At 39.9% G+C, this 24,382-nt stretch overlaps 1 protein-coding gene across 1 annotated transcript; it reads right to left on the reverse strand.

The window, feature by feature from the left end:
* Positions 1-843: 843 nt before the first annotated feature.
* On the reverse strand, positions 844-24,232 carry LOC108597281 (tyrosine-protein kinase-like otk). The gene is made up of 7 exons (XM_017983748.1): positions 23,042-24,232; positions 17,043-17,207; positions 16,808-16,966; positions 4,768-5,669; positions 2,202-3,616; positions 1,254-1,590; positions 844-1,173 (listed from the first exon to the last, which is right to left on the reverse strand). The coding sequence occupies exons 1-7, from the start codon at positions 23,097-23,099 to the stop codon at positions 1,081-1,083; spliced, it is 3,129 nt and encodes a 1,042-aa protein (XP_017839237.1). The 5' UTR covers positions 23,100-24,232; the 3' UTR covers positions 844-1,080.
* Positions 24,233-24,382: the final 150 nt, after the last annotated feature.

Raw genomic sequence — 24,382 nt, forward strand, 5'->3', positions numbered from 1 at the left:
CGCAAATTTTATACGTGCCAGGAAATGTTAAACACTGCTACCTAGTCTAAGCTGCCAGCTGCCCACAAATACCAAGAAAAAGAAATAGCAAAAATAGAAAAGTAAAAAAGGACCAACTCATTGTGTGATTGTGTGTGTGTGTGTGTGCTTGGGACTGTCGTTGTTGTTGATTCAAATGCAAATAATGCTCGCTTGGTTGCTAAAGTTTTTCGCACGCAGAACTTTTTTACTTTTTGCAACGCCAGACAAAGTCAAGTTTCGTATAACTTTAAGCTTAGGCAACTTTACGGTTTATTGCCAAGTTCTCATGCTCATTGTTGTTGTTGTTGTTGTTGTTGTTGCGCAATCCGCATATTCAATAGGCGCTCATTTTTCAAATCAAGTCAAGTGTGAAGCGCATAGCTTTGCCCCTAACAAATTTGCCAAGCTGAAAATAGTAACAAGGCAATTTGAAAAGCCCAGTGAGTATTTTATTTATTTATATTTGCATTTATTTCGTTTGCTGCTAAATGAATATCTTTAGTTAGTTTATTTATGTGTTTTTATTTAAATGTTTTGTAAACATGCATCGAAGCTTAAAATGCTAAAGTATAAATTTGATTAAGACTTACAAGCTAAAGCTTATACAATTTATAAGTATGTTTAAAATATATTATAAAATTTGGCTTAGTACGGTAAAATAATCGTTGTGATTATAAATATGTAAGTATATATATATGTATGTATGTATGCATATTTTAAAATTATTTAGCTTAATTAATAATTATAAATTGCAAATGAACTTGCACTAATTCAATAAATGCTTTTTTCTGGCTTTCAAATGTTAAATGCAAAATTTACGTTTCGAATTTGTTTATATACATTTGTTGTAAATACTGCTACTGTTGTTGTTGTTGGTTTTGGTTTATTACAATTAAGCTTAAGTACAAATGTGTTGTGCATGTTGCACATGCGTTTATTATGTTATCAAGTCTAAAATAAGTTGTTAATACTATAAATATATATTTGGCGTAGCTGGCAAACGCTTACCAACAATCAGTCGGTTGATGATGATGATCCTGCTGCTGCTGCTGCTGCTGTTTACTTCTCAGCAGCTTGCATCGCTTTGCTTAGAGCAGCGCCCAACTGGCTAAATGATGGACGCTCCTTGGGATTTGCCGACCAGCAGGTGAGCTATAGTGCAATAAATTCAATTAACATTTGATCCGCACACACACACACACACACACACTTTATGTCAACTGCTTGCTTACCAATATATCCTTGAGTGAGGTGGGCGTGCCTTCGGCCACACTCCATTCGAGCGTATTGTCCTGGGCGCGCTGCAGCAGCTGCTCGTTGGTTAAGTGCTCGTGCGGCAGCTTGGTGGCCTGATTGAAGAGCTCCCAGACAACAACGCCATAGGCAAATATGTCACTCTTGGTGGTGTACTCATCCTCCTGTATGCACTCGGGCGCCAGCCAGCGCACTGGCAGCAATTGATTGCGATGCTTATGATATTCACGGCTATACTTATCCTTGCACAGCGCCGGATAGGAGACTTTCACAATGAATTCACTGGAGATGACGCAGTTGCGAGTGGCCAAATCCCTGCAGCAAAGTAAACAGAAATATTAGTTGATAAATGTTGACTAATTTAAGCAATAGATCTTAAAGTGTTTGCAAGCAGCAGAAATATGAGCAATGACAAAATTAAATATTATGCTATACTTTGATTTATAGTATATTTTTTTTAAATAATTTAAAAGTATCTATTTAAAATTGTTTCTTAGCTTGTCAAACAAGCTCAATTGATTGATTTTAAATAAATATGTTGCAATTATTTATTAATGAGTCTAATAAAAATATTAATCTAATCAAACTTACTTATCTTAAAAAATATTAGAAAAAATTTACTAATAGTATTCTATCATGAAAACTGATAAGAGAATGTTTTTTTTTTTAATTTTCTATTGTAATTTGTTATTTTAACTTACAGATGAATAAAATGTTCTTTGATTAGAAAATAAATGTAAAGAGCTTTGATATTTGTGAACTTGTGTTATGAATGAATAAATTTCTCTAGATTAAATGTACAGTCTAGACTCGCTTAGCGAACATTTTGGTTAACAAATTGTTTTGATTTTGATTGATAAAATTGATTCACTTTAATATTTGTTATAAACTACTTTAAATATAAATTGGTAATATGTTGCTCCTACCTGTGAGTGAATCTAGCGCGATAGATGGCATCCATGCCGCGTGCGATTTGATAGGCAACTGCTAGCAACTGGCTGGTGGTCAATGGCGGTGGCGAAGATGTGGCTGTGGCGGTGTTCATCTTGCCAGCGGTGGCAAGCAGGAACTGCTTGAGATCACCCCAGTCGGTGTACTCCAAGACCATGTAATGCGGATCCTTGTCGCGGCAGAGACCAAACAGACGCACCACACCCTTGTGCGAAATGCCACGCAGCAGATCCAGCTGGCGTCTGAATTCCTGGCAGGCCTGCTCATCCTTGACCTTGTTGAGTGCCTTGACCAGCACAAGCTGCTCGGCGCTGCTGATTTGCGGACTGCTGCTCTCCTCCTTGATTTCCTCAATGTCATCCATGGATGTCTTCGAGCGACGCTTCTCATTCAGCGTGCTCAGCGTGGTGCTGCCGCTGCTGCCATTTTCGCTGTTGCTATGCTGCTGCTCCGCATCCGTTTGCTTGTCGCTGCCCTGCGTGGGACTGATGAGCGCCGCCTTCAGCTTGCCCACAAAGACGTCGCCAAACTCGCCGCGTCCGATCTGTAGTAGCTCGCTGAGCGCGGAGCGTGGCAGAGCAAGCTGCTCATAGATATGCGCAGATTTCTTCGAGGCGCGCGACTGTTGACTGCAGGCGGTGTCGTCCGATTTCTGTGCGTCGCCATTGGCGGCACGCTTGTGGGCGTGGCCATTGCTGCGCGTCTGCTTGGCCAGGCAGGGCTCCTGCTCGTTGCTCTTGCCGCCAATTTCAGTGGCATCGCCGCCAGCTTCCTTGGCGCTCAGCTCATTGAGACGCGCCTTGCGCGCCTGACGGCGATAGCGACACCAGAGCATCAGCCCCACCACTAGCACTATATAGGCCAGCGCGACAGTCATGGTGATGAGCACAGCGCGTGTTACCAAGAAGCCATCGCCAGCCTGCTCCTCGCCCAGCAGATTGTCGCCAGTGGTGCGCACCACCAGACGCACTTCCTCGCGCTTCAGCCCAGCACTGTTGCCTATGGTGCAGCCATAGCGTCCCTCATCCTCGGCCAACACATTGCGTATCTCCAGCGTGCCGTTCTCCAGGAATCTAAAACGCTGACGATCCGTATTGTTTTCACTCAAATACTGCAGATCCTTGTCCCACTGTATGGTTGGCTTTGGATCCCCAATGGCCTGACAGTGTATCACAGCCACGCCCTGTTCGCTGCTCTCAATCGGTCCCGTTGGTGCGACACTAAACTTGGGCGTTACCACCACATTAATGGCCACTGTGGCGCTTATTTGTCCCTGACTATTCCTCGCCTGGCACGTATAATTGCCGCGATGTTCGGCGCTCACGTTTCGAAAGATTAAAGTGCCATTGATGTCGTCCACATGCTCCGGCAGCGTTGCGTTCTCCGCATCCTGTAAATAGAAGTTAACAGCGCAACGATTACAAACAAATTTTTGAAAAGTCTCTGCGACGCGTTTTCATCAAAAATTCAAAGCTGCTACCCATGGGAATTGGCGTTGGGTTTGGCAATAAAGGGTTGGACTTTGTTTGTTTTGTCCAATCGAAAAAAACAGACACAATACTAACTGTTACTTTTGTTTGTAGTTTTTCTACTTCTTTTTTGGCAGTCACAATTGTTCCGGCAAATGGACAAACAGTTGCCCAAAATTGGTTGAGCCTAGTCGGAGCAGCTGCAAACAACACTCGGCCAATGAATATTAGAAGCAGTGCACTCGGAATGGAATTGACAGGGCACTTGGTTGAGAATTTAAATTTGAAATTAAATTGGAAATGAAAGTGCATGTTCTTAGTTTTTATGCTTTCGAAATAATTAAAATTTAGCCATTGCCGATTTGTAGATGAGTCTGGATTTTCTTTAAACTTAAATCATCTGCATAAGTTGAGGTTCTCAACCAACTGTGTGAGACGCTCTACAATAAATATAAGCGAAACAAGCAATTAAAACTGTATACTCCATTTTTAGTAAACTTTAAGTTTCAAAATACTGATAGTATAGTTTTATCACTATTTGAATTGTTGCAAATTGGGTTCAAAATATACCATTTAAATTATTTAGCATGAATTTGAGTTACGTTAATAAAACAAAAAAAAAGGTTTAGCTCGTAAGTCTCAGAGATCTATATAAATAGCTTCTGTCAAGCTATATTTCACTTTTTAAAAAAGCATTAATTGTTATTATTTAATAATTAAATTAATTTAATAACAAAAGCTAAACTGTATAATAATATTTGACTCAATTGTGTCTTTATCAATCTTCGCTACAAACATTTCAACCAAACCAAATTTTTTAATTTTCAATATTAGCCCAGTATTAAATTATTATTTTTTTTTTTTTTACTTATTTTTATGAAAAAAAGATTGTATTTTGTAGAGTTTCTTCTATAACTGTGTGTACATTAGCGATATAAATTTAGTTTTATTTTGCTATTTAACTAATAGACCGCTGTTAGTTGAGTTCTAGAGTCTAAAGTGAATTTCTAAAAACTTAAAGCCAAAATGGCGCAGTGATTTTTAAATTGTATTAAATGTTAAATTTACTCACCCTCAGCCATTGGACTTGTGGCGTGGGCGTCCCCTGCGCCTTACAGTGCAGCTTGCCCAGAGCGCCCAGTTCGAGATTCTTTGATGTCGGCTGTGGCATGAACTTCAGTTGCTCGATGACCTCCAGCATGCCGGGTGGCGAATTGACTGCGGCATGCCCCTCCAGCTGCAGCTGGCACATATACTGACCCGCATCGCTGGCAATGATGTTGTTGAAGCTCAGCGTGCCGTTTTGTTTGTGCAGCAGCAGACGCGCATCCTCACGCAGCAGCGCCTCCTTGGCATTGTCCGTGAACGAGGAGGCGGAGTGGAGTGGCGCGGCAGCCAGCTCCACATGACGCAGCACTTTGCCATCCTTGCGCCAACGCAGCTGCACACGCTGATTCTGCAGCTCCAGCGGCAGTTCGTAAAGACAGCTGAGTGCGGCCGCGTCGCCCTCTTTGATGACCAGCTTGGCGCTGGGGCCTTGAACAATGCGTAGTCCAGCAGGCGGCGCAGCGGCGGCTTCGGCGGTGTTGCCACCGCGTTTGCCACGGCAGAGAAAGATTTGCTTGCTCCAATTCTCTGGCAGCTTTTGGTTTTTCTTCTTCAGCAGCCTGGGCACACATTTGGCTGCAGTCATTTGGTTCAACTCATGCTGATAGACATAGCCCTGTTTGCTCATCACACGTGCCGCCGCATTGGACGCAATGCAGCGATAGAGTCCATCGTCCAGTGTGCTGGGCTGACGCACCAGCAAGCGATGCTGTTGCAGCTGGACATTCTGCCAGCTGCTCAGCTTGCTGCTATCGCGATACCACTCAATCTGCAGCGGCTCATCCCCGGAAGCGCCCTCGACGTGGCACTTGAGCAGCAGCTCGTTGCGATTGCTGCTTAGCAGTTGCACGTTGGCCGTGTCTAAAACTAGAAAGCAAAAAAAAATTCATTAGCGCAAAAACTCCAAACCACAAATATATTGTAAAACGCATCCGTAAGATACATTTCGCTTTTAATGCGCGCATTTTTTGCTGCGCTGCATTAAGTGCATTTTATCGTCAGTGCGCGCTGCAAAACAAAAAAAATGTGAGCGAAACCCAAGCCAAAGTTTGCCAGCATCTTTGGTCTTTATCGCTGGAAGCGCAGAGGAAGCATAAATTGAACTGTCAGTCAGCCAGCCCAGCTCCAATCGGGGCAGGGATGGGGAGCAGGCACTTTATGTAAATCTATATGCCTGTGTGAGAACAAGGAAACTTACTTTTTGATACACACAAACATCGTAGAAAGAACTTTAGAGTTTGAAAGTTTTTTATATCAATAACAAGCAAATGCTAAGATTTGTTGAGAAAATAGTCTGAGCATTTGTTTGCTCAATAATAAAATCTTTAAAATTATATAAAAATATTGGCAGCGTATCTAAACTTCTGCTTCTTTTTTTAGAGCTCTTTTAGCCCTAAGGCGAGCGTGTGGCAAAGCGAACGGTACTTGGCAACAATTGCTGCAGCATGAGAAAAGCAGACAGCATTAAAATGCTGCATGCAACAGCACGTTGCAAATTATGTGCAACAAAAGGTGTGCACACTGGGCGTGGCTAAACAGTTGTTGTTACCTTTTGGCAGTTATTTGTTAGCTGTAACTACATTTGTACTCAAGCTCAAAATGATTATAGTTTTGTGTAAGAACTTGCCAGACAGTTGCACAGTTTTATCCATGAGCTACTATTTGCCAAAAACTGCGCTGCCCAACTGCCAATTAGCTTCACTCAACTGTCGCCACAAAGTCAACACAAATACATTGAAGAAAAGACAAATACAAATATGTATTTATCAAAGTTTTGACACTTTACTCAACAGCGTCGAAGGCGACACTTTTGCGCTGTTTATTGAGTTTGTTGCCTTACACAGTTTTTGTTTATTTATTTTACTTTGCTTTCTGTTGTTTCTTTTTGCCAAATAAGCATACACTCTTTTCTTCTTTTTTAGTTTCCTCACAAACAAAGTCAAAGCACAAACAAGATTTATGTGCATATGTAAATTTTCTAACACAAACCGCAGCAGTCAACAAAGAAGAAGAAGCAGTAATAGACCTGCAGCTGAGTTTGAAGTACGCGACAAACAGACAGAGATAGGCAAAGCATAAATATGTATGCACATAAAAAAAATATATATGTATATGAAGACCAAGCAGTTTGACTAGACAGTGACAGTTTGGCGTTATTTTCTGTGCTGTTAAAATATTTGTATAGATAAAAAATAAACGATTTACTTGCTTATGAAATAAAAATGATGACAAAGTACAAGAGCGGCGAGCCTAGCTGTACAATTAAAGCTCAAAAAGCAGAGCGCAGGCAAGAGCATAAGACAAAGAGAAAGAGCAAGAGAGTGCAATGCAAGACTCTCATTTAACGTGTGCGCTCTTTTCGTTAGAGCGCAAATTGCAGCGATCTCACTCTAGCTAAGCTTTATACTTAGCGCAGCACAGTGGGACAAATTGCACAAACATATGTGCGTGCATACAAAATGTAAAATATTTATTTGTATACTTTATAGTTACAACGAACTGCAGCTGAAATTTGTGTGTGACTGTCTGGCCAAGGTGCTAATTAACAAGCGGCTCATTAGCTTGATGTATGCAACCTCAGATATGGGCACATCTTTTAGCAACTACACCTTCAGTTTAGACATGCTGCCGCAAAGGAAGACGGCCAATCATTCACACGTTGCATGCAACATTCAAATAAAAAGCTGGAATGCCCAAGTATACAAAAAAAAAGAGAAGAACATTTTTGTTCAACATTGCTGGCGAAGCATAAACCACAAAATGCTGTAAACAATTGCCCTGCAACGCCAACGGGCAACCATAAAAATACACAAAGAATAAAAAAAATAAAAAAAAAAACTATGCGTAGAGCGGGAAGCACAGTAAACAAAGTGGATGTAAATGTAGCAAAGAGTCAGTTCTCTTTGTGTGTATACAAATACATACATACATACTATGTATGTATATAAATTTGACAGTTCTTCTGTCTACTTATCGATGACGATTCAAGTTCCACTCTTCCCTCTCCATTTACACACACATAAAGTTAAGTGTGCCGACAGGGTCTTAGTTTGTCAACTGCAAGTGGAGCTGCTTTAAGCTGAGATAAGATAAGTTAAGTTTATTTTTACTGCATTTACTGCACATAATACTTTTATGAGAACATAATTAATTGATAATCAAAAAATGATTACTTATCGCTAGCGTCCACATCTTTAATTTCAAAATAGTTTTTCATGCCGTTTATATTGTTTATTGTGGCTTCTCTCCATTTCCGTCCACTAACAATGTGAGTGAAGAGTTATTGGTGGAGACCATAGTAATTCATTCTCAGCTGCCTAAGGCTACTTAATTTTAGTTAATGCACTTCTGCAGCTTTCTTTGACCCATTTCCAGTTCAGCATAAGTATTTATTTTCTATCATACAACAACTAAACCAATACATTAATAATGTAAGATTAGAGCTTATTCATAATATCCAGTGAGAGCTTGAGCATCTGACCTTCCATTGTGTCGTCATCAATGTTTTCATTAAATATATCATTTTCAATGCCTTCCGCGTCACTCTCTTTGCTCAAAAAGTTTTGTTTCAATTTACACTGCTCGATTATGAACTTGAAATCAGCATTTTGACTTAAAGTCAGAGGATTTCCAATCATGATGAGCAGCGACTTGGCACGCGATAGAAAAACATTCATACGTTTCGGATTTGTGATGAATCGTGCACTCGTGAACGAGCTAACCAGTGAGGCTATTATGATGAGCTTCTCTCGCCCCTGATACTTTTCCACACTGCCCACCTCCACCTGGCGTTGGCCCCGCTCAGAGAGCGATCGGGAGAGGAGTCGGCACTGCGCCACATATGGAGTCACCACTCCAATATCCTCCTGCTTGACCATGACGCCACCACCCAAGCCATTCCTCATCAAATGCATTACATATGAGTATACCAAACTAGCCTCCAATTCATTGAAGCTGCTGGTGGAGTTTTTTTCCCGCCTGGTTTCTCCCTGCACGGCATGGAACAATACAGGGTACTCCCTGTTGGGCAGCACCTTCCAATTGGCCGCCTGGCTGACCTGCCCCAGAGGTGCCAAGGCTATGAGCTCATTGTTGTAGTAGAGCTTGTTGTAGATGCCCACAATTGCTGGATGGGATCTGTAGTTGCGACGCAGGCGCGCCTGTAGGGCGTGGTCGTAGTTGCCTTTCTCGTCCACTGCGTACGCTTCGCAAAGCATAAGGCGCTCCATGAGTGATTGCTCCAGCCCCAAAGCTGCAGCGCGCTCGCTTTTGATAACTGCACCCAACTGCTTGTGGTCGCCGGAGAGTATAATGTGACCAGCGTCTCCTCTGGTTCCCATAATGCCCATCAGGGCTTCCGGCTCAGAGGATGCCGCTGCCTCGTCAATGAATACGTGTGAGAAATGACCACAGCCGCTAACCACCATGCGTCCAACGGTGCACAATGTGGCCACAATAAGTTTGAAACTTCCCAAGTCTGCACTCGTTTTACAGACGAAGTGCTCCTTAAGCTTTGGATCGACGCTGCTCATATTAAAGGAGAGCGCAAAGAGTCGCAAGGTCTTTAAGCTTTCTACCCACTTTTCGGTAGCTTTTGCTTTAATTTTAATTTTACTCTTCCGGGACATTAAGGTCTTATGTTTATCGATATATCTTTGCCCACATCCGCTTGTATCGATCTTGATGTTTCTTCATAGGATCTCCAAAGTAGTTGGCCACTTCAGATTGCATTGCTCACGCATTTCCGAAAGTTTATGATGGGTGGAAAAAATCTCGCATAATCTTAAGGCAATTGTGTCGCAGGCCGAGTTCGAGCCAGCAGTTACTAGGATGCGATTATCTCCTTGGAAATAAAGTTGAAGAATGGCCTCAGCAATGGTTGTGGTCTTTCCAGTTCCTGCAAGGACCAAGCTGTGTTATATGTATGCCTTAGCTTGGAGTGTTTGCTTACTTACCAGGTGGTCCAAAAATAATATAAGGCTCATGTGGACTGAGTCCATTTAGGATTTGGTGCACTGCTTGCAGCTGCTCGCCATTTGTGGCAATGGAACTATTGTAAAGTGAACTTGTATCCAGTTTAATTCTATAGATCTGATGCGCCGGTTCGGACTTTTTTGTAGGAAAAAGATAATCAAGAGTCTCTGGAGAGCCTTTGAGGCTATTTAGAGCTTTATACATAAGCCGAGTGGGAATTCGTGACGATCGAAATATAATATCAAACTTCTTATTAAAGTTCATTTTCAGAAACTCAAAAAAATTAAAATATTTTTCTTCTGCAGTGATTGCTCCTTTTTTAAAGTAAAAGTTGAGGTGAGTATTTGTCACAGATTTAATACTGGCAATAAAATGGACATTATCTGTTATCATTTCAAGATATGGAAACGAAAATTGTGCTCGAATACGTGCGAGTCTATCTTTGGGTATCCTGCGGGCGACCACTACTAGTTCATCTAAGTCAGGAGTTAGCACTTTACTAGCATTCACTTTGGGCTTATCAAGCTTAATGCTATATTCGAGAATATCCTTATAGCATGCACTGCTAGACTTAAGCATCGCCTCGCTTAACTGCTTAAACTGACCGTTGGACAGCTTGGCTGATATGTCCTTGATCGTAAGCATAAACTGCATAAGCTGACCATAAGTATCCATTTCTTTTATGTCCTCAATACTGAGTAGCGTATGAAGCACTTTATGATGATTTTCTTTGTTAATTTGCTGCGTTTTCATGTAAGCCGAAATTTCAGGTATTGCGCTTGACAAGCTATCGTTTGAAAATTTTTCAAGTAAGGCTTTTAGTAGCTCTTCCTCGGGCTCATAATTTGGTATTGAATACATCACAGAGACTATTTGGAGCACAATTAAAGAAGCAACATTCACGACCGGCCAGCGTTTTGCAACTGAAACTTACTCTGCAGTAGCCATGATTTGATTCAATACTTAAGTAAACAAACAAGAGGGATTAAGCAAAACCAAGAAATGCATGAACAAGCGAAATATGTCCCTGATAAATAGTTTTTTTTTTTTTCTAGCATTTGTTGAAACTGTATGTCATTTTTTTAAATCATAATTTGCATTAGTCGCTTGTTGTTTGATATTTAATTGTTTGATCATGTAAGAAAGCTGATTATTAATCAAACAAAGCAAAGCTTTAAGCATTTAATAATTAAAAAGGTGATGAAAATACATATGTACATATGTATGTATGTATACACACACTGTATTGGCGCCCTAGATAATAAACCCAATGATTATACAAGCATATTATACATATGTATGTATGAACATATGTTAAATGTTAAAGTAAATATTAAACCATGCCATATACATAACCGTTAAATAATAATTACTAAATATAATAAATTATTTTTATTGAATACTTAAGCACAGACCTTTTCAATCTCGCATAATCCAAAATTTGAATACCAACTTTAATCGCAAATTTCATTAAACTCTGCTACTTATTTACAAATTTCAAATATTATTTTTGTGCACGTTAAGCTATCAGCTCACTCCTCATTATTTAAAAAAAATCAGTAGCGTGGCAATTCTTATTCTTGGAAAGCCAGCATTAAGCATTTTTCAGAGAACGACACCCAAAGCAGTGATGTCATTTCCGCTTTTTATCCGTCAGATTTGGTTGTTTTTGAGCTGTGAATGCGGGAAAAATTTGAAAACAGCGGGCAGCGGGATTCTAGTTTTTTTTTTAAGCAAATGTAAACAGTTTTTTTTTTTAATTAAACTATTACTCAGCTTTGAGAGTTGTTTTACTTGAGTTTGACAGTTGAAATGCTAAAATGCTTCCATCGGGGTGCAGAAACATGAATGTAAAAAAAGTCACGGACATCATGAGTATAAAAAAAAGCCAGCAACTAGAATAGCGCCTCTTTTTATCAGCTTTTTTCTTAGCTTTTTCCCCTGGGATTTCCCTTTTTAGGATTTTTTTGCTCAGAAAAAAAGACAGCGCTGACTCAAATCAGTTTTATTTGTGATTCACAAATTGTGAATCGTCAGTTGAGCGTGCAACTTCATATTATTAAAAATGGAAAATTTGCCAGAGTACGCGCCTAGTGAGAGAATGCTCAAAGCTTTTAAGTCTAGTTTCTCTGATGGCAGTTTGGCTAGCGTCGATCCTAAGATCGCAGATTATATGAAAACTCGTCGACTAAACAAGGAAAATGTGTGTATCGTTTTAAGTGCATTGCTTTCTATTGAGGACATAAAGGAACTTGATCTTTATCGCATGCTAACGCAACTGAATATTAAAGGAAGAGATTTGGAATTATTTTGCATACCGCTCTCGCCGACAAAAGTAAGAGCCAAGGACGTACTTAATCCTAATCTAGACGAAATAATTGTAATTCCAAAAACTAATTGGCGAGCATCGGAATATGATATTTTGTCTTCGTTTATAGAGCGCGAGCATTTTTGTTTTAAAGTCGAATCTGTAACTAACAGCAAGGTGACATTTGTTGTAAAGATTAGTATGCAAGAAACTAAAGAAGCAAAAGAAGAGCAATTAGAAAAATTTCTTAAAAAGCACGCTGAAATAAATTTTGATGCTATTTTTCGTTCACCTCGGATACCCGCTCGGCTTATGTATCAAGCTCTAGATAAGCTCAAAGCCTCTCCAAAGACTCTTGATTATCTTTTTCCCACAAAAAGCACCAAACCGAGTGCGGCGCATCAAATCTATAGAATTAAACTGGATACAAGTTCACTTTACAATAGTTCCATTGCCACAAATGGCGAGCAGCTGCAAGCAGTGCACCAAATCCTAAATGGACTCAGTCCACATGAGCCTTATATTATTATTGGACCACCTGGTAAGTAAGCAAACACTCCAAGCTAAGGCATACATATAACACAGCTTGGTCCTTGCAGGAACTGGAAAGACCACAACCATTGCTGAGGCCCCCCCCCCCCCCCCCCCCCCCCCCCCCCCCCCCCCTCCCCCCCCCCCCCCCCCCCCCCCCCCCCCCCCCCCCCCCCCCCCCCCCCCCCCCCCCCCCCCCCCCCCCCCCCCCCCCCCCCCCCCCCCCCCCCCCCCCCCCCCCCCCCCCCCCCCCCCCCCCCCCCCCCCCCCCCCCCCCCCTCCCCCCCCCCCCCCCCCCCCCCCTATTTCCAAGGAGATAATCGCATCCTAGTAACTGCTGGCTCGAACTCGGCCTGCGACACAATTGCCTTAAGATTATGCGAGATTTTTTCCACCCATCATAAACTTTCGGAAATGCGTGAGCAATGCAATCTGAAGTGGACTATGGAGCTGAAGCATAGATATATGGACGCGCATAAGCTTAAGGGAGTACTAAATAAAAAGTGGGTAGAAAGCTTAAAGACCTTGCGACTCTTTGCGCTCTCCTTTAATATGAGCAGCGTCGATCCAAAGCTTAAGGAGCACTTCGTCTGTCAAACGAGTGCACAAACTAGAGCCTTGGGAAGTTTCAAACTTATTGTGGCCACATTGTGCACCGTTGGACGCATGGTGGTTAGCGGCTGTGGTCATTTCTCACACGTATTCATTGACGAGGCAGCGGCATCCTCTGAGCCGGAAGCCCTGATGGGCATTATGGGAACCAGAGGAGACGATGGTCACATTATACTCTCCGGCGACCACAAGCAGTTAAGTGCAGTTATCAAAAGCGAGCGCGCTGCAGCCTTGGGGCTGGAGCAATCACTCATGGAGCGCCTTATGCTTTGCGAAGCGTACGCAGTGGACGAGAAAGGCAACTACGACCACGCCCTACAGGCGCGCCTGCGTCGCAACTACAGATCCCATCCAGCAATTGTGGGCATCTACAACAAGCTCTACTACAACAATGAGCTCATAGCCTTGGCACCTCTGGGGCAGGTCAGCCAGGCGGCCAATTGGAAGGTGCTGCCCAACAGGGAGTACCCTGTATTGTTCCATGCGGTGCAGGGAAAAACCAGGCGGGAAAAAAACTCCACCAGCAGCTTCAATGAATTGGAGGCTAGTTTGGTATACTCATATGTAATGCATTTGATGAGGAATGGCTTGGGTGGTGGCGTCATGGTCAAGCAGGAGGATATTGGAGTGGTGACTCCATATGTGGCGCAGTGCCGACTCCTCTCCCGATCGCTCTCTGAGCGGGGCCAACGCCAGGTGGAGGTGGGCAGTGTGGAAAAGTATCAGGGGCGAGAGAAGCTCATCATAATAGCCTCACTGGTTAGCTCGTTCACGAGTGCACGATTCATCACAAATCCGAAACGTATGAATGTTTTTCTATCGCGTGCCAAGTCGCTGCTCATCATGATTGGCAATCCTCTGACTTTAAGTCAAAATGCTGATTTCAAGTTCATAATCGAGCAGTGTAAATTAAAGGGAAATTATGTAACCGGAAATGAAGTGCAGTAAAAACAGCGCTGAGAGAATTTTCTAGCTTACAGCTGAACTTGAACTAAGCCATTGAGGCAAGATTTGATTTTTGTTTTATGTAGAAATTAAGTTAAAAGTTTTGAACATGCTTGTTTTTGTTTTTTTTTTTTATTTTGAATAATAAAGCGTATTTTGAAGAACTTATAGAAAAACGAATGAAGCTTTAAATGTCGCCAAAATGATTATAGCTAAGCCTGCATTATCATTAATTTCACTGCTTTGCGCTTGCTGTTCGTATTTTCTTTGGTAAATTTATGGCTACAATTGTGCAAAAGTCCAGTGGCTATCATGGCTAGCAAATCTTTAATTAAACTTACCCCAATATACAGACATATCAAAGGACAACGTTGAACATTCGATTATCGCACATTGTTTTTGTTTTCTTTTTCTAATATTTTGTGCTTGTCTCTGTTGTTAATGAGTAGCGCAAGTAACTAGCAAGTTAGTCTAGCTATAGCTTCAAATGCGAGAGAGAATTAGAGCGGGAGAGCAGTTTGTGTCTGCGAGACGCTTAAATGTTGCCCAAGCTCGTAAAATTTTATGCGTTTCTCTACGAAAAGCAAAATACATACAAGTAATGTTTATATGTATGTGTGTGTGTGTGTGTTTACATAGATACTCAGCTTGCCAACTGCAGTCAACTTGAACTTGTATAACGCATTGACATAGCAACAAAAAGAAGAAGCGCAGCTAAAGTTCGACTTTAAAATACGCTACATTAAGGAATTAATAAAAAATAAAATATGCATTAATTACGCAAATGCAGCTTGTAATAAAAATAAAGCATAGCAGTTAATAAAAAATTATTAAAGCTGTGATTTAGCTTTAAATCTAAACAATTTTCGTTTTAAATCTTTTTTCATCTATGAATTTTTACATGACTGAATACCCTACATAAATATTCTACATGACTAAACAGCAGCAGCAAGGGCATATTTGTTTGGGGAGCGTTGGGTGTTTGTCTCTATGTGTGTGTGTGTATATGTGTGTGTTGGGGTGTTGTGCACTGAGGGTTGATTTTGTAACGCGTTCAAGCTTCGTTTCCCCCTTTATATTTTTGTATGTGTTTTGCCTGTGTCTTTTGCATTTTGTTTTGGTTTTTATGACTTTGGCTGACTGTTTCGTTGGCCATTGTTGCCGTTGCCGTTGCCATTTCTCATTTTATGTTTATGTTTCGTGTTAATGTTGCATTTCATTTCCATGTACATTGCGCACTGCCTTGGCTTAACATCCAACCCCACAGCTCGCAACGGGCTACGCTTATTTACAAACATTTTTGGTAGCCAACTCGCTTAACTCAGCTCAGCTGTTAGTTCGCTGCTCTGTGTTTGTATCCTTGGCTTATCCTTGCAACATGAGAGTACAACAACCCCTTTAACACTGTATGCACTGTCTATATGTCGACCCCACTGTCTGACTAACTGTCTGTCTGCCTGCTTTGAGTCTGGACTTTTGTTTTTTGCTGCTCCATTTCTGTTTCATTTACTTCAGTTGTTGCAATGTTGTCTGCTGTCTACTCGAATTGTTTTAGTCATCATTTAGACGCGCTTACTAACAATCTGCACTTTAAGTTTGCAATAAAGACAAACTAAATTGCATTATATTAAGCTTTAGTTTACTGCTGTTCAGCACTAATTTGTTTAATGTTGCAAAACTAAACTTTAGCTTAATTAAACATTTAGCTGCCAAAACAAAAAAAAGCGCAAGTTGGCGCGTATATTTGGCTTTGTCTTTGAAAAGTTTTCGCGCCATGCATATTTTATAGGCAGCTGTCTGCTTATTGAAAACTTATCGTATCATTGAGCTGCCAATGACAAGGCACTTAGCTACAGTGGCGCCACCCTCCCCCTTACCCCACTTAAGTATATCGTAGCGTTGTATTTAGCAAGCTTTCAACACAGCAGCAGCGCAGTCGGCAGCAATTTAATGAAACTCTCTGCTCGCCCAAAAATATATAAAAAGAAACTACAAATTAATTAGTTAATTAATTAGCTTAAAACACTTGAGTGCTGTGTGCGCTATAAATAGTCAAGGGCGTAGGCAAAGGGGGGGCAGTGTCTGTTGCTTTTTGATGCTGTTGAGCGTCTTTGATCAGCTGCCAGGCAGTGCTGACAGCAGCAGCAGCAGCAGCAACACATGCAGCACAGATTGTGCATAAAAATTTCCCTCGCCTTGTTTACAAGTCGTGTTGTGTGGGGGGGGGGGGTGGGCGCTGGCAAGGGCAAAGGGTTAAATTTATGCATTTTTCTGCTTAAAGGCAAAGGCAACTAAATGAACATCAATCACATGAAGCCGACAACGACTGGCACTTGCCACTTGGTGGCATGCAACGCTTGGACTGAAGCAAATGCATTGCACTGCACTTCCTGTGTATTGCTATCTCGCTCACACACTCTGTGAGCTGTGCATGTTGCAAGTACATCAAAACTTTTGGTTTTTATCTTTCAACAAAGTTGTTGCTGCCGTTTTTATGGCTACCTTTGGCTTTACCTTTGCGTATGAGAGCCAGTGACTGCTGCATGCATCATATTAATTTGCTGCATGCCACTCATTTGCTAAAGCTCGCTCAACTTAAATCTAGTTTAAAGTTCTCTTCGCTCTTTCTACTTACATATGACACTCAGCTTAGCTGGCGGCGACGCCTGCCTGGCGCCGCTGGACAAACTGCTGGCTATGCAGACATAGCCACCGGCATCCTCACGTTGCACCGACTCGATATGCAAATTGCCCTCGATTTGTTGCACGCGCTTGTCATACACAATTTGTTGACCTGCAATGACATTGCGTACAAGTCTTAGTTCTCTCTCTCTCTCTCTTTCTCTTTATAGTTTTATTTATATACACACCATTATGCAACCAGTCGTAATGTAAATCGTCGCCAGCGCTGGAGCTGGAGCTGGAACTGTCACTGGAGCTCGTCGCGCCGCAGCCAAAGTCAACGGCTTCGTTCTCAACGACAGACTGACTCTGCGGCAACTCGATAAAGCGCGAAGAGTTGGCCATGCTAGAGGCTGGAATTGAAATTGAAAATAAGAATTAATTACAATACAATTGTTTGTTGCTGTAAAAACTTAAACATTATTTATTAATATGCCCACGAATTATCTTAATTTACTTTACTAACTCTGCAGACGAAATTATTAGCCGGGGCTAAAAAGAATTTAAGACTAGACAAATTTGAATTATGCTAATATTTTTTTTATTAAGATTGCCAAGCAAATTAAATTATATATTTGTTGCTAATTATTTCAAGTACAAAATATGAAAATTTCATTCCACTAAATCATTGCTGTTATTAAATTAGTAACTACTAATGAAATTCAATTTTTCAATAATTTCAATAACTTTGTACTTAAATTACAAATTATTTATATGCAAAATGCTATAAAAAATATATAATTTAAATCTTATTCAAATTGTCGTAATAGCCATTTTCGAACTTTAAGTGTCCGTTCATCACTTTGTGGCAGTTGGCTGTCAACAATTTTGATATAATTAACAATAATTGCATTTTACATAATTGCATTTAATTAAAGTGTTTGCAGCGCTTAAACGATGCAAATTACAGTGCTTAAGCTAAATGCAATTTAGCTGGGCAGCAGCAAAAACAGAGAAATAATTAATAATATTTTTTACATAGCCTACAAAAAGGCGCAGTTGCGTGTCGTACAACAAAAATAAATGACGTGTGTAAAAATTGTTTTGCTGTAAATAGGCGCAATAAACAAAAAAAAAAAAACAAAGGCGTTGCCTGTGGTCCAACATAATTAAATTGTTGCGGGCAAAAAAGCTTAAAAATTCCGTAGGTACAGTGGGCCAGTTAGCCCAGCACGTTGTGGCTTTTGAATATATATTTAAGCTAAGCCAAACAACCACTGTGCACAGTCTGAAAAAAATTACTTAAAGCCTCGCCCATTTTAATGCAATCAGCGAACCACAAATGCAATTTCATGGCACATAAAAAAATATGTTTAAAAAAATTATTATTATGGAATTTGCAAATGCGGATTAAAATAAGCACGGCTAAGTGGATTTTAGTTTGCAATGGCATAAATGTATAATTGATAGAGAGTCACAAAAGACTTGTTTATTAATTAATGCACATTTTTTTTGCTATGACTACAACAACAAACAAGCGTTCAAACATTTGCTAATACACTAAATAAATAAATATATACTAAGTAACTAACATGAGCTTTAACAAAATCGCTGCCATTAAGTCAATTGTTATAAGGCGCCAGCTTAGGTCAAGTTAACACACACACACACACACACATATAAAGTTGGTGTGGTTTAGTGGTAAGCGCATAAAACTAAAAGCCAACATGCCAAGCAATTCGAAAACGATTATCTCTGATTGTATTGCAGCTGCCAAAAGAGGCTTGAAGAGAGCCCAAGAGAGCGAGGTGAGTGTGCTTTGTATTTTGGTACTAATTGACAGCAATTTGTGAAAACACCTCGCACAAAAGGCAGGCGCAAAAGTGGGCGTGGCTTGTACACGGAATCAATAAGTAGGCAACAACAAGCACTGAGCTCATTTGATTTTTTCCTTTTTTTTTGCAAATCATATGCTAGTCACATATTCACAGCAACTTGTTATAACACACACACACACACACACACATAGATAGCTCAGTCAGTTACAAGAGTCAACCTGAATATCAGTCGGGCAGTCGCTTCCTCGCTTCAGTCTCAATGCTGAATCGATTTAATTTGCTGCATAAACCAGTCAACGTCGATTCCCTGGCCTCGCAGCCTTAAATTCTTGCTTACGGGGCGTCGATTAAAGAAATATGCGCCCCCAGGTTCGGTTCGGGTTCGGGTATGATTCGTTTGGGTTCTCGTCTTGATTGTGCTGACGTGAGCAAAAAGAAAAAAAATTCAAACTTCGTCTACGTTCGGCACAGGAAGCGCAAAAGAAACTCACTAAAAGTAAATGTTGCCAAAATAAAGGACGAATTCAAAATGCTCTTACTTTACTTTGAAATCATTGATTATACTATTTAGCAAATTATAATATTAATAATAAACTGATTCGCTTTGCTTTGATAAAAGCTTCAAACCAAGTGTTGTGGACAAAGAATTTTAGCTTGAAAAATTCAAATATATTTGTATATATGTATATGTATATGTATTATAAATTATTTAAATATATATATATTATATATCCATTAAAGAAAGACACTAAATTATATTTTAAAAGTATTTGTAATTTCCTTCAAATTTATTTCGCATGATAAGTTGCAAATTTCAATCGCCGTAAGCAGTAGTAATCCATTAATTAAAAAAATATGTTTGAAACTTTAAGTGGAACAGCTTATAGTATAAATACAGAAAACTATTGTTCCAATAGAATCAAATATTTTAACATTTTTCTTTTTGCTACTAGCATAATTTTAAAATTATCGCCTCATTGTACATTTTAAACTTAAATTTTATACTTAAACAACTCTAATTATTAATTAATTACACTAATTCTTTGTTTTCTATGTTGGCTTTATAACAAATAGTTAAGACTCTCAGTGGCTCTATAACAAGCAAAGCATCGCGTCCGTTCAAGTCCATGGACCAAGACCTAGACCAGTTGTCAGCTCACTTCTTGGCTGTCTATTTGTCTGTCTGTCAGCCTAGCTGAGACTATTGGCCCGCGCTGCTTGTGCGATAATTAGTTCGTTTGTTTGCTTGCGCTACATTCGATTATTTGAGTAGACGAAATCAGACGCTTGGGCATGGACCAACTGCTGAGCTTGCCACAAATTGTGTCGGTCGGCTCTAAATGCGAATACATATATCAGCAGCAATAATCAGCCGACCGACCAACTGTGATTCAAGTGACTTCAGCATACTTCAACTAGTTCGAATTGATTGAGTGTTGTTGTTGTTGGTGAGGCTGTGAGCCCCAGCCTAGAGGGTGGCATTAGATTTTGCTTTTGTGAGCAAACAAAACAACAACAAGAAAAGTTAACTGTCACTCAAGAATTTCTGGCATTTTCACTCACACTATGTAACCATTTGGAAAAACTGCAAGTCAACATGGGAAAGGCATTCGCACAGAAAAAACGAACAGCATAAATCTACGAGATACAAGATACAAGCGAGAGGAAGCACCAAAGAATACAAAAAATGAGTGTGCATGACAATTACCCGTCAAAAGTTTGATGTAGGGCTTGCAAACAGCAGAAATAAAGGAAAAAAGGTATAAAAAATAAAAAATGCTAAAAAGTAAATAAACAGTTTGTAAGTTCTTTATGGCATTTGCTCAGTTTGTCAATAATTTGCACAAGATATTAAAGGAAGATGACAATGTCTAAAGTAAAAAAGTTAAAATATAATATTGTAAATAAAAGCTAAACATGCAAATAAAAATATTTATTTAATTTAATAATTTAATGTCATTCATGAACAGTCGACGATAAAAGAAAATGTTTATAAAATATATTTCAAATTAAATTTAAAACAGCTCGATTTCTGTAGTAAAATATAGAATAAAATTAAATAAATGAATTGTAAACTAATTGCTGCTGATTAAACATACATTATTAATAAATATATATAAATATTATTGTAAATAAAAGCTATGCATGCGAATAAAAATATTTATTTATTTAATGTCATCTATGAACAGTCGACGTTAAAAGAAAATGATTACAAAATATATTTAAAATTAAATTTAAATTAATTGCACAAGTTATTAAACCAAGAGCTCGATTTCTGTAGTAAAATATAGAATAAAATTAAATAAATTAATTGTTAATTAATTGCTGCTGCAATTTCTAAGCTATAAAATAAATATATAAAAAAAAAGTTAAACAGGTAAATGGCAGCTGCTCTAAAAATATTCGTAAATTAATTGCTGCTGATTAAAATTTCATTATTGCGGCTTGCTCTAGTTGCATGCAGAAATCTTTGAGAGCATAAAATTTAATTGATGCAATTAAGGGACTGAACTTTCAACTTGCTGCAGCTTTAAGCAGCTCAGAGCGCGTTTTTTTTTTTTTTTGTTTTTTTATGAGCTGCAAGGCAACAAACACAAGTAGTTGCTGCCTCATGTCAGCTGCCAGTAGCGGAGTTTGTTTGAATGTGTGTGTGTGTGTGTGGGTTGGCATGCCATGTTGCATGCAGCATTTTGCATGCTTGAATAACAAATTATGACGGGCATACAAAGACTCACACAGACGGACGGACGGAAGCACAGACAATGAGTGTGTGAGTGAGAGAGCGAGAGACAAGCGGCTGCCTTATTATTTGCCATACAAATAATGAACGTTGAACGTTGCACAGATTTGAAATATATGCGTTATGGCTGCGGGGCAACTCATTCTCTTGAGTGCGCGCGCTCTCCTCTCTCTTTCGCTCACTCTGTCTCTCTCTCTCTCTCTCTCTCTGAGTTTGCCATTGCGACTCCAGTCTGGCCTTTTGTCTGCGGCTGTTTGCCTTTGTGCTACTTAACAGTCAAACCGTTTTCAACGTGTCCTGCCACACACACACACAAACGCACGCACACACATACATATATACATATGTAGTTTTGCATAATTGTGTCCTTTTGTCTACTGCGCACTGTGTAAACTACATTTGATTAGCTGAATTTTCGGCGTCGCTTGTCTCACTTCAAGTGCCAAGTGCTGAGCCTGGCTTAAGGTCCTGCTTAGTTGCTGTCTTTCTTCAAATATATATATATATACATATATATGTATGTTTGTTAGTTATTTGTCTGTTTGTCTTGCCTGCCCCATTGTTTGCTCTTCTTTATTTTTCGGCTTGTTTGCCTAACGACTTTATTTTCAACTTGGCCAGCATGCCTCATAATTTTTCATAGGCTTCTGTACTCAGTCGTTTGCCCTCCCTCCTGCTGCTTGCCTGCATTAGTTTTGCTTGCTCTGTGGTCTGCATCTTGCTCCTCTCGCTCCTCTCTCCCCTGCTGCCTGTTAATTGACTCATTTTGCGCGCCGTTTACGTTCAAATTCAATTGCAGGCAATGCGGCAGGCGTCCCGCCTCATAGTGTGTGGTGGTCTGTTTGTGCCCCTAATTTTATATATATATACTCCCGTTCCCGTAGCTTGATATGCGGGGTGTCTGATTACGTTAAGAGTTCTGGTCTATAATGAGCCGTTGCCGTTGCCAGCGCGTTTCAAAGTAGCCTAATAATCTATAATTGAAATGTGTAATTTTCCTATGAAAGTTTGCATTATTCTTTGTTCTTTTGTTTCTTTGTTATGCTATTACTTTATTTATAGAGTTGGTTAACGGGTTGCCATCACTTATGCATTAAGTCTAAGAAAATTTATTGCAATTAATACTTTAAAATATACAATTAATTGTAAGCATAATAATATGAATATTAGATATTTTATTGGTTATTAATTAACATGCAACAGACATTAAAATGTATTATACATAAATGTGCTGGAATCTAATTAATAATAAGTAATTTTTACTAAATCAAAAGATTGACTAAAGATTGAAATTTTATGCAGAGATAGAGCTTAGATGCAATAATTATAAATTAAACAATTTTATATGCTTAATGCACATCGTCTATACAGAATAATTTTTCATTTAAAATCTAAACATCAAATTACTAACAGCTATGAACATTTCATATTGAGTGAAATATTTAGCTGTTTTATTCTATTCTATGAATATATTTTAAAGTTAGTTAATTAGAGAGCTCAGTGGGCTGCGCGTATTTGCCAATTGGTTTTCACTTTTCTTTTGCTTTCTACTAACTCTTGTGGCCAATTGATGCTCAAACATTTAAGCTATTTGCATTGAGCCGAGAGCTGAATGGAAACCAAATTGAATTGAATTGGCGCAAAATAAAAAAAAACGAGTTGCACTTACCCAGCAAAGTGAGCAACAGCCCGAGTAGCATCAATGGCATATTCCTGGCCATATCCATGCTTATATGTTTATATGTATTTGTAGCTGTATCTGTGTATGCTCAGCCACTCGAAGTCAAGTGACTGTTGTGGATGCGAGAGCAATATAACTGTATATGTAGACGTTGGTCTTTTAGGCCAATTAGCAAATGCTGATAACGCGACACACACACGCACACACACACACACACACGTTTGTGGCAGCAGCCACACAGTGGGGCAGAGAGGGAGAGAGACAGGCACTCCAAAATGCACTCAACGCATGTGTAAATATTCAATATTTGGAGACGAGACGAACAACGAGCAACGACGGACTGTCAACGATTTTCAACTGCACTTTTAGTTAAATGCGCGCGCGGCCCAAGCGGCAGATTGGGGGCGTAGTGGGCGTGGTATCTTTGTATTTACTATAGACACTCAAATTAAATTGATATTTACATAGCTGAAACGCATGAAATGCATTTAACACACAAGAAAGATACGCGAGGCACTTGCTGTTGATTTTTTCAACTTCTTTTTTACGTTTATTTCTTATTTCTTTCTTATTTTTTTTTTATGCTGTTTTTGTATTTTTTTATCAGCGTCAACTCATAGATTGACAGCGACAAGCGACAAGCTTGGCAGCAAAGTTAAAGAATTGTCGTTGGCTCTGCGCGTTGTAATGATAGCCACACCGACAAAGGTATCTAGATACACAAACACCAACTCAAACTCAAACTCACAGACTGCAATGCTGCTGTTGTTGTTGTTGTTGTTGCTGCTGCTGTTGGGAAGACGTTTCAGATACGCGTTTAGTTTAGCTGCACATGATGGGGCTTTTGCAGTTCAATTACCCACACGAACGAAATACACACTGACTGTGGCTCTGGCTCTGGCTGTGGCTGTGGCTGTGGCGCAGCAAGTCAACTTAATTTGTATCTCGCAGATACAAAAGTATATTCAATACATCCTTTTGGCTTTGGCTTTCGCGCACCGAACCGGCTTTTATTTTTGTTTTATTTTGGTGGGTGTTTTTTTTTTCTTTCGCTTCTTTCTTTTTCGTTAGTTGGGCGAGCGGGGGGTAGCAGCAGTAGCAGCAGCCGGCTGTGCTACAGATACAATTTACGTGCAGCGCAACGAATCCCAGAACAAAACGCGACACGTCTGTTCCAAGTGAAATCTGATTAAATACTGTGTTCGAAGTAACGGTTCGCTGTCGAGCCGGCCTGCTCCAACTGAAATCTGATTAGATACGCTGTTCGACGTCGAACCGGCTTTTAATGCTGGGAACAGTGCTCTGCCAGTATTTCAAGTTCGAACGCCG

Source organism: Drosophila busckii, chromosome 2R (genome assembly GCF_011750605.1).
Source record: "Drosophila busckii strain San Diego stock center, stock number 13000-0081.31 chromosome 2R, ASM1175060v1, whole genome shotgun sequence".
Taxonomy (NCBI): domain Eukaryota; kingdom Metazoa; phylum Arthropoda; class Insecta; order Diptera; family Drosophilidae; genus Drosophila; species Drosophila busckii.

Coding starts and splice junctions, on each gene's coding strand:
- LOC108597281 (XM_017983748.1), bottom strand. CDS start 23,099: ATGGATATGGCCAGGAATATGCCATTGATGCTACTCGGGCTGTTGCTC. Junction 17,208..23,041: donor GCTGTTGCTCACTTTGCTGG/GTAAGTGCAACT, acceptor TTTCAATTCCAG/CCTCTAGCATGGCCAACTCT. Junction 16,967..17,042: donor TTACGACTGGTTGCATAATG/GTGTGTATATAA, acceptor ATGTCATTGCAG/GTCAACAAATTGTGTATGAC.